Source organism: Mus pahari, chromosome 14, assembly GCF_900095145.1.
Source record: "Mus pahari chromosome 14, PAHARI_EIJ_v1.1, whole genome shotgun sequence".
Taxonomy (NCBI): domain Eukaryota; kingdom Metazoa; phylum Chordata; class Mammalia; order Rodentia; family Muridae; genus Mus; species Mus pahari.
The window spans coordinates 77,425,765-77,440,782 of NC_034603.1; the positions used below are offsets into that span (position 1 = coordinate 77,425,765).

General features: G+C 39.6%; 2 protein-coding genes across 5 annotated transcripts in view; both read right to left on the reverse strand.

Moving 5' to 3' along the window:
• The window catches only part of Abca9 (ATP binding cassette subfamily A member 9), a 68,424-nt gene extending 64,855 nt beyond the window's left edge, over nucleotides 1–3,569 (reverse strand). The window contains exons 1-3 of one of the 2 annotated variants that reach the window (XM_029545735.1): nucleotides 3,002–3,569; nucleotides 1,878–1,955; nucleotides 919–1,064 (exon numbers count right to left, since the gene is read on the reverse strand). In XM_029545735.1, the coding sequence (XP_029401595.1) occupies nucleotides 919–1,014 (96 nt within the window). In that variant the 5' untranslated portion in view covers nucleotides 1,015–1,064; nucleotides 1,878–1,955; nucleotides 3,002–3,569. The remainder of the gene's footprint in view (nucleotides 1–918; nucleotides 1,065–1,877; nucleotides 1,956–3,001) is intronic. The other variant, XM_021211669.2, reaches the window with a different exon arrangement.
• A 6,226-nt stretch (nucleotides 3,570–9,795) lies between these two features.
• LOC110331454 (ATP-binding cassette sub-family A member 6) overlaps nucleotides 9,796–15,018 on the reverse strand; it is a 68,317-nt gene continuing 63,094 nt past the window's right edge. For all 3 annotated transcript variants that reach the window (XM_029545733.1, XM_029545732.1, XM_029545734.1), the window contains 5 exons: nucleotides 13,364–13,483; nucleotides 13,037–13,177; nucleotides 11,885–11,964; nucleotides 10,193–10,248; nucleotides 9,796–10,079 (listed from right to left, as the gene is read on the reverse strand). In XM_029545733.1, the coding sequence (XP_029401593.1) occupies nucleotides 9,978–10,079; nucleotides 10,193–10,248; nucleotides 11,885–11,964; nucleotides 13,037–13,177; nucleotides 13,364–13,483 (499 nt within the window). In that variant the 3' untranslated portion in view covers nucleotides 9,796–9,977. The remainder of the gene's footprint in view (nucleotides 10,080–10,192; nucleotides 10,249–11,884; nucleotides 11,965–13,036; nucleotides 13,178–13,363; nucleotides 13,484–15,018) is intronic.

The following is a 15,018-nucleotide window of genomic DNA, read 5'->3' on the forward strand; positions in this document are numbered from 1 at the left end:
GGAACTCACTTGGTAGACCAGGCTGGCCTCGAACTCAGAAATCCGCCTGCCTCTGCCTCCCGAGTGCTGGGATTAAAGGCCTGCGCCACCAGGCCCGGCAGCACTGTATATATTTAAGCTACAGTCCTTTCCTTAAAAATCACTTTTTCATGATATATTTTTCCTGATATATAATGTCTAAACATTAAGTTTGCTTCCTTTTGCGTTTGAAAATTCACACTGTTATAAACCTCAGTGAGTGGATATTTCTCTTGCTGATGTCACAGATAGTCCTGAGAATTGTTTTGGGGGCATGTAAATACAGAAAAACGGGAGACTTCCAATAGTAGGTCACTGTGAAAGTTTTTTTTTTCCCCCCTTGGGTTACATTCTGAAGTAATTATGGACTAAAGTTAACCTCTTTGATGTTGCCGTAAACTTCGGTGTCTGTGCCTTTGTGAAGCCTTAATTAACCCAGATGTTAGTCATTAACCCTGTAGTATAAGGACAGAGCTTCATTTTACAGGGCATTTCTCAATATGAGTTCTTTGAAAATTTTTCTAGGAAGATGTATAATGTTACATATTTAAAGTTTTTGTTTGAAACAAAATAGTGGCAAAGCCCAGGACTTGAAAAATTCAAGCCTGTTAAAAAGCACTGTTAGTTATACCTGCGACATACTAAAGAGCACTGTTAGTTATACCTGTGACATATTAAAAAGCACTGTTAGTTATACCTGTGGCATACTAAAAAGCACTGTTAGTTATACCTGTGACATATTAAAAAGCACTGTTAGTTATACCTGTGACATATTAAAAAGCACTGTTAGTTATACCTGTGGCATATTAAAAAGCACTGGTTAAAAATTATGTTGATATCACTGAAAAGACATCTTTTTCCTTTTACTAACTACGAGAACACGCAGATGCGGAACCATACCAGGAGGGTCTCTCTTCTCATCCTGAACTTTCTGAGCCAGTTCTTGCAGAGAAGAGCCCACATTTGCTGACCCAGTCTCAAGTGTCTCTTCCTCATTTTGACTTGTTTGTTTTGTTAAAGGGCATCAAGGAAGTAGATGTGAAAGTCTGAAATAGAAAATGTTGTGCAATCGAACCAGAAAGAAACATCTTAACAGCCGGTCCTAATTACGCGCCTAGAGAAGAAGGATGCCAAACATAGAAAACAGAGGGAAGAAAGGGGGGGGGAGAAGTTGGCAAATCTATTGAAAAAAATTAAAAAGTGGAAATAATCGAAAGAGAGTCTTTTCTTCGATGGAGTGACTTCTCAGAGACTTTAACAATGTCACATGCTGATGCAGCCAAACTCTCAGAGCTTTGTGTAGGTTGAGTGGAGGTCGCCAGTTACCCTGCCCATGAAGTTAGTTATTACTAATTATGATCGCTACTCGGCAGAATCCCACCAGTCAGTCACTGCTGCTCCTGGGTCTGTATCCGTACTACTCGGAGACCTATACTAAGATGCTTGCACGTGTAGATCATGCTGACAGGGCATTAGAGAGTGCATTTTTACAAGTGTCACTCTGTAGGAATTAGAAGCAATGCATTGATACCCATTGCTCAACTAAGAAATCTTCAAGGATATGGTATCAATTAAATCATGTTTTTTTTTTAAATTTGAATTATATAACAGTACAATTTATATGAATTCACACTGTGAGCAATACATGTTTCTAAATACATCCTGGAACTAAAAAGATCATTATCAAATATAATTTTAAAAAGATTACCATTAGCGATAAGTATCATTCTCATTTGTGGGAACTAAGAATGGAGGTCAGATATGAAATGGGACTTATAAGTCAAATGAAATAAATAAACAACAACAAAAAGGAGAGAGGCGCTTTGTATGTTATGAACTCAAAACAATGATTAACTCACCCCTTTATTGACCTTTTGTAATTGAAGTTTGAAAAACTCTTGGGAAAACCACTAAAAAACCCCACAGGTCAATCATACCTAAATTCAAGGGAGAAAAAAATAGAAATTCTGGATAATTTCATATTGCTTATAACTACCAGCTATATAGATATATAAATATTGCTACCAGCTATATAAATGATCTCCAAGAAATGATGTCAATAGGCTGTCACAGTTGGACACTGCAATGTATACTAAACTATATTTCCAACTAAGAAACCGATACTGTGGTCAACCTTGGTGTCTAAAAGCCTAAATATATATTTTCTAAGTGGCAACTCTTCTTTCTTACATAATTAAGAATATGCAAACAGGAAAATATTAATAAGTATGATTATATAATCTAATTGTCATGCATTAAATCATTTGTTCCTGTCTGTTAAGACATTAACATTGTTAACATTACACGTTTTCTTGTAAAATGCTGTTTTCTCTAGAAGGATAAAATACCTAGCTAGCATAAATTTTTCTGAAGAGCAAATTGCATGATTTAAAAATTAAAAAATTGGTTGTTATAAGCCAGTCACTTCCCAATCAGATGGTATTCCCATTATTCAGAGAACGTGTGCATCGCAAGAGTCAGATCTTATATATTTATTATGATAAAGAGGGTCAGTTGAGTGTTTTGTCAAATGCTCTCAAAATTGGTTAAAACAACTCAGAATTCATAAAATCTGGCATCCTGATGTTGACATTCCTCTGGCAGTAAAACTGAACACACACACACACACACACACACACACACACACACACACACACACACACACAGAGCAATCCAAATAACTTCGGAAAACAGCAAGAGGCAAGCAAGCTACATTCCTTTCCACTCACCCACTTGCCTGTTCTGTGATATGTGCTGTTTATGCAAAATGCTTTAGTCATGGGGTAAAACGGAGAGTTCTTAGTTTTCTAACTGCTATTCAGCCACCTGGTATAAAATACTCAAAGGCTTGAAAAATCAAAACGACTTAACTAGTAACTTCCCACACTTGGTGACTTTCTCTGGAATGTTGGATATGATTTTTCTGTCTCTGCTTGTCTATCACACTGAAGTGCTAGCAACCACAGTTTAGAGGGTAACTTACTCTGAGGAAAGCTGGAGCAAGAATCTTCAGAAAGTTCATCCACAGATCTTTGTCCCGGAGGAGAAGTCACATTTCTTCTTTCGAGTCACTGTTACATCTTGGTTTTGATTTTCCTTATCGTGGACGGTTGGTTCTGTTTTACTCCGGTTTCCGAAGAGAATTCTTCTGAGGGTTCAGACTGGCTGCCAAAAGCTCTGCTCACACTCCTCGGCTGTTTCTCCTTTCTCTGCCTCCCGCCAGTTCCTCAGCAGGGATTCTGTGGTTGCAGTTGGTTGGCTGGACATATTGGAACGTTAGCAACTATGAAAGCAGGAAGAAGCTAGGCTTTAATTTTTTTTTTTTTCCCTTTGGATTAAACCCCCAACAGGAAAGTGGATTCTCAAGAGTTCTTTAAACAAAAATAGCATCCAGGCTGGCTCTGAGAAGATGGAGCAGAAAAGAATTTCCTAAATTACAGAAGTAAACATACAAGTCGGGTCAGATGATATCTCAAAGCCTCTCCTGGATTTTTTAAAAGCTGAATCTACACGTGGCAATGAAGCACTGTTTTCAGGGTAAGAGGGTGCGTCTGAATTCTTACCCATACCTCAGTAGCACTGCGTGCATGCTGCCTGCACCATAGTTCTTATGATACAAAGCATAATATTGACAGAGAGATTGCATTCTCAGCCTGGGGAAACTGCTCACCAAGTAAAGCACTTACCTTGCATGCATAAGAAACTGAGAAACTGAGTTCGATTCCCAGAAACCACGTAAAGATGTCAGGGATGTTGGCTTGGGGGATAAATTCACAGTGATGCGGGGGGGGGGGGGAGAGACAGGAGGATTCCTGGAGCTGACTGCTAGCCCGTCTAGCCTTATTAGTTTGTGGTCCAGATCAATAGGAGACCTTGTCCCTAAGGAGGTGGGTGGACGGACAATATTTCTAAGGGCCAAAGTTGTCTTCTGGACTTTATCTGAATACACACACATATGCTATGTACCTGGCTCCAAAAGAGAGAGGTGGGGCTGGGGGGGAAGAGGGGGGGGGAGGGAGGAAGAGATTGCTATAGTAACGTTAACCAGGAAGCAGATTGCTCTGTATCCAACCACTAGCTTTCCATGTCCTGTTTGCTGAGTTATCAAATGTTTAGAGCAGACAATGAGCACATTATCATGAACATCTGTGTACATGAAAGGCAAAGCATCACCCAGATATTAAATATCCCTTCAATATTCTCAAGCCTATTTACCCACTTGCTAATTACAGTAGATCCAGCTCGTCCAAGCCTGTTCAAGCAGATTGAACTCGTAATCTGTGATAAGTTCTCTGGATGTTTCCGTATGCCTTCTGCCTTCAATAGAATGCATATTAGCACAGTGAATAACACTGCTAATGTTTTCTGCACTGCCACTATAATTTAGAGATTGTCTTATTTCTTCGTAATGAATAAACTTTCTCTTTCCTTGGACCCAGGTGAACACATAGGTTTTGTCTGATATCCTCCTTAAAGATACATTGTTTCTTTTTTTTTTTTTCATTTTCAATAGTCTTTTTTAATTAGAAAATAATCATGGGACTAAAATGGCAGAAAGCAGATTGCAACAATGATATTTAAACATAGAAGGAATTAACATATAGGCTTATATGATATATGTGGGCGACTTTTTTTCTTTTTTCTTTCTTTCTTTATTTTTTATTAGATACTTTCTTTATTTACATTTCAAATGTTATCCCCTTTCCTAGTTTCCCCTCCCAAAATCCCCTCCCCACCTCTTCTCTGCCCCTGCTCACCAACCCACCCACTCCTATTCCTGGCCCTGGCATTTCCTTATACTGAGGCATAGAACCTTCACAGGACCAAGGACCTCTCCTCCCACTGATAACTGACTAGGCCATCCTCTGCTACATATGCAGCTAGAGCCACAAGCTCCACCATGTGTTTTCTTTGATAGGTAGTTTAGTATCAAGGAGCTTTGGGGGTACTGGTTAGTTCATATTGATGTTCCTCCTATGGGGCTGCAAACCCCTTCACACACATATACATAGTAGAAGGGAACTAAGCCAGAAGCAGAAAGAGTCCAGTGGATTGGGAAGTCGACAAGAGAAGGTAATGAGAGTTAGCATGACCAACATACATTATACACATGCATGATCAACATACATTCTACATGTATATGATCGATATATATTATACACATGGATGATCAACATACATTATACACATGCATGATCACCATACATTCTACATGTACATGATAGATATATATTATACACATGGAAAATCAACATACATTATACACATGGATGATATACATCATACACATGGATGATCAACATACATTATACATGTGCATGATCAACATACAGTCTACAGGTACATGATTGACATATATTATACACATGGATGGTCAACATACATTATACACCTGAATGATCAATATATGTTATACACATGAATGATCTACATGCATTATGCATGTACAATCAGCACATATTAAACATGTGCATGATCACTATACACTATACTCATAGATGATTAAAATACATTATACATGTGGATGAAATGATAAAGTTAATCAATAAAAAGTCCACCTAACAACTGAAAATAGTGAGCAGATAGAAATATTGGCTACCAAAACTGATAAACAATGAAAGGCAAGTACACAAGCTGATTGATAAGCTAGCTGAAATATAATTCATCTTGTAAGGGTAGAGTGAGTAATATATTGTCAGAAAAAAAATCCTGAGGTTTTTGTCTTTTATGGTGATCTCTGAAGGAACTACTAACACTTTCCCTTGAAAGAAAGTAGCTTCATGCTCTATGAATCCTTTTGTAAAAAAATAAATATTGATGCACAGAATCATGATAATGGTGACTAATTTATGGGAAGGTACGTGATATAACAGAGAGTTACAATATAAAAAAAATGCTACTTGGAGGGGAAAGGCATGATCATGCCTAAATCCTCTCTAAATCTCTAAATCACAGTTGGAGATAAGGCCATGGTACTGATAAGTTTTGGAACGGCAGTGTCCAATATGTTAGACAGTAGTCCCAGGTAGGGATTTAAATATAAGTCTTCATTAACTTAAAACTCATAATAATTAAAATTTTAACCCCTTTAGCTCTGGAAAAATAGGCAACTTGGAAGTCAGCATTTCTTTATTTGCAAGGAATCTGAAAGTCCATTATGCTTCTCGGAGACCATGTCTCTGAAATCTCTAGAAACTCTTAAAAGAGACTGTTATCTCCTGAACAGTAACTATCGATTATTTACCACAGAGTTGCAAGTAGAACCTCTGGCTATAATGGTAGTACAGGCTGAAGAGTTTCAGATTTTGAAATATCAGTCCATGCATAATTAGATATCTTGGATATGGGACTTAATTCCTGGCATACAATTCACTATGCTTCAAATGCACCTTATATACAAAGCCCAAAGGTAATTTAATGCAATAACTTTAATGAGCCTTGACTTGGCCTTGACCTGTCACCTGTCAGGTAAGAAATTTTCAACTCATAGCATCCCTTGGAATGTTTGCCTCCTGACAAGATCAACCTTCCAGATAGTGGTGTTCAACTGTGAAACATGCCGCTAAACTAGATCATTGTGTATACATCCTGTAAATGGCTAGTAAAAAGATTAAAACACAAAAGCAAATGAACAAAGAATATTAACAACCAAATTTAAATGCAAATATATAATGCTTCAACATTACTTTAAGTTTGAAAGCAAATGTCGAAAGCAATCTACAGATTCAATGCAATCCCCATCAAAATTCCAACTCAATTCTTCACTGAGTTAGAAAGGGAAATTTGCAAATTCATCTGGAATAATAAAAAACCTAGGATAGCAAAAACTATTCTCAACAATAAAAGAACCTCTGGTGGAATCACCATGCCTGACCTTAAACTGTACTACAGGGCAATTGTGATAAAGACTGCATGGTACTGGTGCAGCGACACACAGGTAGATTAATGGAACAGAATTGAAGATCCAGAAATGGACCCACACACTATGGTTACTTGGTCTTTGACAAGGAAGCTAAAACCATTCAGTGGAAAAAAGACAGAATTTTCAACAAATGGTGCTGGCACAACTGGCAGTTATCATGTAGAAGAATGCGAATTGATCTATTCTTATCTCCTTGTACAAAGTTCAAGTCTAAATGGATCAAAGACCTCCACATAAAACCAGAGACACTGAAATATATAGAGGAGAAAGTGGGGAAAAGCCTCGAAGATATAGGCACAGGGAAAAAATTCCTAAACAGAACAGCAATGGCCTGTGCTGTAAGATCAAGAATTGACAAATGGGACCTCATAAAATTGCAAAGCTTCTGTAGGGCAAAAGATACTGTCAATGAGACAAAGAGGCCACAAACAGATTGGGAAAGAATTTTTACCAATCCTAAATCTGATAGGGTACTATTATCCAATATATACAAAGAGCTCAAGAAGCTGGACTCCAGAAATTCAAATAACCCAATTAAGAAATGGGGTACAGAGCTAGACAAAGAATTCTCAACTGAGGAATACTGAAGGGCTGAGAAGCACCTGAAAAAATGTTCACATCCTTAATCATCAGGGAAATGCAAATCAAAACAACCCTGAGATTTCACCTCACACCAGTCAGAATGGCTAGGATCAAAAATTCAGGTGACAGCAGATGCTGGCAAGGATGTGGAGAAAAAGGAACACTCCTCCATTGCTGGTGGGATTGCAAGCTTGTACAACCACTCTGGAAATCAGTCTGGCGGTTCCTCAGAAAACTAGACATAGTACTCCTGGAAGATCCAGCAATACCTCTTCTCGTTATACCCAGAAGATGTTCCAACTGGTAATAAGGACACATGCTCCACTATGTTCATAGCTGCCCTATTTATAATAGGTAGAAGCTGGAAAGAACCCAGATGTCCCTCAACAGAGGAATGGATACAGAAAATGTGGTATATTTACACAATGGAATACTACTCAACTATAAAAAACAATGAATTTATGAAATTCTTGGGCAAATGGATGTATCTGGAGGATATCATCCTTAGTGAGATAACCCAATCACAAAAGAAGTCACTAGATATGCACTCACTGATAAGTGGATATTAGCCCAGAAACTTAGAATACCCAAGATACAATTTGCAAAACAGAAGAAAATCAAGAAGAAGGAAGACCAATGTGTGGATACTTCATTCCTCCTTAGAATAGCGAACAAAATACCCATAAAAGAAGTTACAGAGACAAAGTTTGGAGCTAAGATGAAAGGATGGACCATCCAGAGACACCCCACCCAGGGATTCATCCCATCAACAGCCACCAAACTCAGACACTATTGCATATGCCAGCAAGATTTCGCTGAAAGGACCCTGATATAGCTGTCTCATGTGAGGTTATGCCAGTGCCTAGCAAATACAGAAGTGGATGCTCACAGTTATCTATAGGATGGAACATAGCACTCTCAATGGAGGAGCTAAAGAAAGTTCCCAAGGAGCTGAAGGGGTCTGCAACCCTATAGGTGGAACAACAATATGAACTAACCAGTACCCCCAGAGCTTGTGACTCTAGCGGCATATGTAGCAGAAGATGGCCTAGTCGACTATCATTGGGAAGAGAGGTCCCTAGGTCTTGCAAACTTTATATGCCTCAGTAAAGGGGAAGGCCAGGGCCAAGAAGTGAGAGTGGGTAGGTAGGGGAGCAGGGCAGGGCGGGTAGGTATAGGGAACTTTCAGGATAGCATTTGAAATGTAAATAAAAGAAAATATCTAATAAAAAAAATTCCGGGAGAGCTTGTTTGGAGGTTCTAGCAGGGGAGCGCAGCTACTCCTTTACACTTGACCATAGACCGTTCCTCCTCTACTCAAGGAAGGTCGTCCTCTTCGACTGAGCATGCAGCTTCGGGAGAGATGCACATGGAGGGTTGAGGGAGGAAGGGGACACCCGCCTAGCCAGCCAGATCAGTGGGTAAGAGCACTGACTGCTCTTTGGAAGGTCCTGAGTTCAAATCCCAGCAACNANATGGTGGCTCACAACCACCCATAATAAGATCTGACGCCCTCTTCTGGCATGTCTGAAGTCAGCTACAGTGTACTTATATATAATAATAAATAAATCTTAAAACAAAAAGTTTGAAAGCAAAACAATTTCAATGTAGTAACAGCAAATATAAGTATATAGTTAGGAAAAATGTATACCAGATATGGTAACAACTCTACAAAAATGGATTAAGGGAAGTAAACAATTATATTTTTGTATGAAGGAACTATAGGGGTTCTTTTGTAAAGCGTTATTTAATTTCTATATAGTTTATATTATACAAATATTCTTTTTAAAGCCTATTTATTTTCTTTACACATGAATGTCTGTCTATGAGCTTATGTGTGCAGGAGCCCATGTATGGCAGAAAAGGGCTCTGAGGAGATCCCTCCTGTGGTTCTGCCAGTAAAAGTTCTAAAAGTGTTTGTCTTAGGGCTTCTGCTCCTGCACAAAACATCATGACCAAGAAGCTTGCTCCCCCTGCCTTGCTCAGCTTGCTTTCTTATAGAACCCAAGACTAACAGCCCAGGGATGGCACCGCCCACAAGGGGCCCTCCCCCGCTTGATCACTAATTGAGAAAATGCCTTACAGCTGGATCTCAGGGAGGCCTTTCCTCAAGGGAGGCTCCTTTCTCTGTGACAACTCCAGCTTGTGTCAAGTTGACACAGAAAACCAGCCAATACATTGTTACAAACTAATTTCTTTTTAAACTTGAGTTTGTAGTCTTGGCTCTACAGTAGCCTGGTTCTGGGTGATTTTTTTTTTTTTTTTTTAGAAGTAGTTTATAATTCCTTATAGCCTCTAAGTTTTAAGACATGAATAAATGTAAATTTTATTTTGATGTTGACTGAACAGATAAAATACGCATAATTTAACATGAAAACATCTTTGAGATTATTAACTCTGTTCACTAATATACAAAACAAGTTTGTGGGATAACAGAATGATTAGGTCTGAGACTTTACAGCTCATCTGAGGGAGGGAGGAGTTTCCTTCTCATGGTCATATCAGCTTCTTCATAAACATCTGCCAGCTCCTGTTCCTTTGAAAGCTCCAAAATTACCTAAGTAGGGGGTAAAGCAGGAAAACGATCACTGAGCCGTTGGATGGCCTCCAAAGGAATATGGAACAAACATACTCCTTTCATAAAGTGCAAAGTCAAGCAAGTCGACTCACTCTGTCCAGTGTGCACGGAGACAGGCTGTAGTCTTCTAAGTCAAAGCCACGCTTCACTGCAAAAAAAAAAAAAAAAAAAAAAAAAAAAAAAAAAAAAAAAAAAAAAAAAAAAAAAAAAAAAAAAAAAAAAAAAAAAAAAAAAAAATCAATCAATAAAAGGCAAGAAAAAACTTCAGAGTCCTGTACCCTGAAGTAAAGTTATAAAAATAAATAAAGGCTAAATCGGAGCAGGGAAGGCAGGACAGAGCACATCACGAGGTATCTGTGGAGTTCACATAGGAGGAGGCATGTGAGGTGTCTATAGACTGGATGCTGGATTTGAGAAAACTTTAATAAATTTTCTCAAAGGTTTACAACAACAGGAAGTTAATACAAATGCAAACCAAACTTATCTTAGTATTGGATTTTCTCACATTGTATTTTTCCTAATCTCCGCTGTTTCATGTGTGTGTCCTTGGGAGACATGTACGTTCCTTGATTAAAATAGTCTTACATACGAGGGAGATTCCATTCTGCATTCTCCATTAGGCACCTCAGGGTCTCTACAGGACAGTTGCTGTTAGATTGGGGTTGTTTGATGTTTAACACTAATGCCGCAGTTCTCTCCTCCTGTGTGACAGGCACTCTGGGATGCCAGTAACAGGACAGGAACAAGAAGAGACAAAAGCCTTGGCCTTTGTCTGTTTGTTTTAGCAGGCGAGGCATGGGCATTATATTGATAAGCATTTAAAATATATAATAGAATAGATGGTAAGAGAAATAGCAAACCCACAGATACACACCCATATACTCACTCACACACACACACCCACAGGAACACACACATTGGATTCTTTTTACACCGTACCATCAGAGACATTATAGAATTAATGTGATGATTGAGCAAAATCCTCCAAATGTGAAGCAACAGCTAAATAATTAGGAAACAGAATTCCAGAAAGAAGGATCAAGAAGGGCAGAGTGCCAAGGTAGGAACTAAGTGACTGGCAACAACTAGGGCAAGCCAGGAAGTTGGCTATTTAGAGTAGACACAAGCAGAGATACACATTGTCTCAAGCACATCAAGCCAAGCACTGTGCTGGGCACTGTCCATCACTTTAGAGATGAGACAACTTTAGAGATGTCGATATACAAGAGCCAGGATTGGGTCATTTTATCAATGTTTCGCAGCCTGTGTGAGCTTTGGCACTGTAACGGGAACGAAGAGACTAGCTTCAGGGTTAGAGTTCTTCAGCAAATTACACAGTGACGTTCTGCTGCAGGGAACAATCTAGCTAGTTGAAAGACAGACAGACAGACAGACAGACAGGCAGGCAGACAGACAGGCAGGCAGGCAGGCAGGCAGGCAGGCAGGCAGACAGACAGACAGACAGACAGACAGACAGGATTGTTGACATTTCAAGTAACAAGAGGAGTTCTGGGCAATCAAAGAATGGTTTTAGCTGTCATTTTGTAACAGAAAGTCAGACCCATCAGCCACAGTCAGGGTTTTTCCTGAGTTGATACAGATGTGCTCCACTGATGTCCTCTGTGGCTTCTGTCCTCATTACAGATGAACCACTTTCCAGAGAGCTGGATTTATTACCGTTAGAATTCTTAAATCAACACCCTGCAGGGCCTGTTTTTTAAATGCATTGCACATCCACCTTGCATTAAATTACTCTCCGAGTTCTTTTAAAAGCTCATTCTTACCTGCTTCTAGTTTATGGAAGGCCTGTGACAGAGGATGAACATCTGTTACGGGTAGCTTGTAAGTCAGCAAGGAGAAACATCTGGGAATGGAACACATCATACTCAATCGTTCATTTCAAGGTACGGATCTGTATGTTGTCACCTGTTTCATTTTAAAAAATAAAACTGGTCCAAGGTAATATACAGGTTAAACATGAAACCAAACTATTGACCAATAAAAGCTTTGGAAATGATTGAAGGGAACTCACTATTGTGGTTGTTTGTAGAGATAACACGGTATTACTACCCCAGTTAACTCAAACCGTTTACTTGTTAAAAAACAGAAACTGGAAGCTACGCTGGAAAATAACTTCAAATGAAAATTAGGTGTTGTCACCATAAAGCTAACTTGCAAGGTGATGTAAGGCTGGGGAGTGGGGCAGGACAGTTGTGGGAAAACTTAAAAGACCTGGAATCTAAGAACAAGTGGGTTTAGGCACGTTCCTTTCTTGTACTGCCACTAACTGTAACCTTTGCTCCGGAGTCAGTGTGTGTTCCTAACTGACAAGGGGAGTGGGCAGACGTCCAGGCTGGCCATCTTCAGACCAGACTACCCTCTTCCTTTCTTATCATTCATCATATTCCCACACGTATCCAAGCCGATTTCTTTACCTAGTGATACCAAAGGTTTTAGAGTAAGAGCGGGTTTTGGAATATACCTTGGACAACCATTACATTTACACTGTGTAAAGGCACAAATAGCAGTTTTGTGTCTTGTTTGCTCTGATATCCTCATTCCTCTGATTTCAAATTTCAGTAGCTGCTTTAATCTTCTGGTCCTGTTCCTAACAACACACACACACACACACACACACACACACACACACACGCACACACACACACAAATGTTTGTACAAGCACATGCACTCCTTTATAGTCTCCATTTTGAAGCAAGAAAATTATATTAAAGGAAAATTCTCCTTATCTTTGCTCCTATTTCCTGGAGAAGGAGACACCCATTCCTGGGTAGTTTCCAAATCTCTTAAAAACCAGAAGACTGAGCCTTTGGGGGGTCCTATCACTCTGACGTCCCATCGTCCCATCACGGTGCTAGCAGACACTGCAGCACGTGGGAAGGCGTCATGTTTCTCTGTGGGTGACAGGTCTCTTTACCTGTCCTGGCATGCAGCCTGGGGGAACAGCTTCAGGATCTCCCTGTGAACTAATGACTCTCGAGAAATGTCCTTCACTCTGAGTTCCAGAATGTAATCCTTGCCAAATTTCCTCTTCAGGTGTTGGATTGAACCGATGCATCTGTGTGTAGGAAGAGCATGATAGAGGTGAAAGGAAAAGCTTGTCATTGGATTTTGTGTTGTTCTTAAACTTCAGAGAGAGTGGAAAGGGGCATCTATGAGGAAGATGGAAGCAAGGAACAGGCTGTCATCCCTGGCTCCCTCTTTCTACAGGCAATCCCAAGTCAAGCCATGGAGAGAGGCTCACCTAAGCCTTCCAGACACCATGATGGCAACTCGGTCACACAGAGCCTCCGCCTCAGCCAGGTCATGGGTAGACAAGAGGACGCCCTTCTCCTTGTCTTTAACAGCTGCCTGGATTGCCTGCCTGAAGTGAGCAAGAATGAATAGAAATTAAATCAAAGAGTAAAGAGCCATGGGAAAGGGAAAGGAATAGAGGGAAGATTGATGAGATACACTTTATAAACCATACTCATATATTGATGATCACCAGAGAAATGAGTGCTGGCTAGTTCATTTAAAATAAAGAGAACGGTTTTTGTTGTTGTTGGGTTTGTTTTTTGGGGGGGTTTGTTTTGTTTTTTGTTTTTTGTTTTTTTTTTTTTTTTGGTTTTTTGAGAACGTTTTTGATGTTTTAGCTATGTTCACGTTATTATGATTAAACTTTAAAAAGAAATTTCAGGGGCTGGAGAGATGGCTCAGTGGTTAAGAGCACTGACTGCTTGCTCTTCCAGAGGTCCTAAGTTCAGTTCCCAGCAACCACACAGTGGCTCACAACCATCTGTAATGGAATCTGATGCCCTCTTCTGGTGTGTCTGAAGACGGCTACTGTGTACTCATATAAATAACTAAAAAAGAAAAAAGAAAGAAAGAAAGAAAGAAAGAAAGAAAGAAAGAAAGAAAGAAAGAAAGAAAGGAAGGAAGGAAGGGAGGAGAACTTTCCTTGTCTGTTGGAGATGCCAGCTGAAATAATGATGAGATAAGAGTGTGCTCTGCTTCACCTGGCCTTTGAAATTATAGTTGAGAAATATATGAAAAAAAAAAAAAAGGAGGGCCTCCTCGTGACAATGACTGGAACTGCATGATGGGTATAATGGATTTATAAGTAATTCTACATTTGCATCAAATAGTGATAACAAAATAAAATAACATTTTAAATGAGAGGGGATCCTGGGTAATCACAAATATGAAGTTAAATCGGGGTTTTATTAGTCCCAAGGGTGATTCACAGAAAGTAGAAAAACTAAAGTGATATAAATTGGGTCAGGAAATTTGACAAATTAAGTGAAAATGAAAAAAGGACATTATGCCTGCAAGTCAAGGCTCTTTAGGACAACCATGTGAGCAGTAAAATAAATTGTTACGGAATTATCGATAACTAAAGTACAAAATTAAGGTAAGGAAGCTAAGTAAGACTTAACTAGAGTTTTTGTTAAGTCAAAAACTGCAGGAGTATGGCGCATAGATTATCCAACTGTTAAATGTCTGTTTTCCTAATGACACAAACTATCTCCGCAGACAGAGGCTGGGTGTTGAATGTCTCATAAAGGCCCATGTGCTAAAGGCTTGGTCCCCAGGCGGTGCTGATAGGAGGTGATTGGATCCTTAAGAGGTGAGGTCTAGTTGGATGCTCTTAAAATGGCAGAAGCAGCTCAGCAATCCTCCCCCCCCCCCATTCTCCTTGCTTCATGACTCGTGAAGTGACCGGGGAAATCATGTCCCTTCCATGGCATGCTACCTTACTGCAGCCCCAGAGCCATGAGGTCAACCTGATACAGGGTAAAGCCCCCAAACCTTCAAGCCAAAGCAAATCTTTTCCCTTTGAAAGCTGATCCGCTGAAGTGCTTGCTAAACTGGCGGCTGACAGGATCTCGGTACACAGCAGTTTTATCACTGGGATGA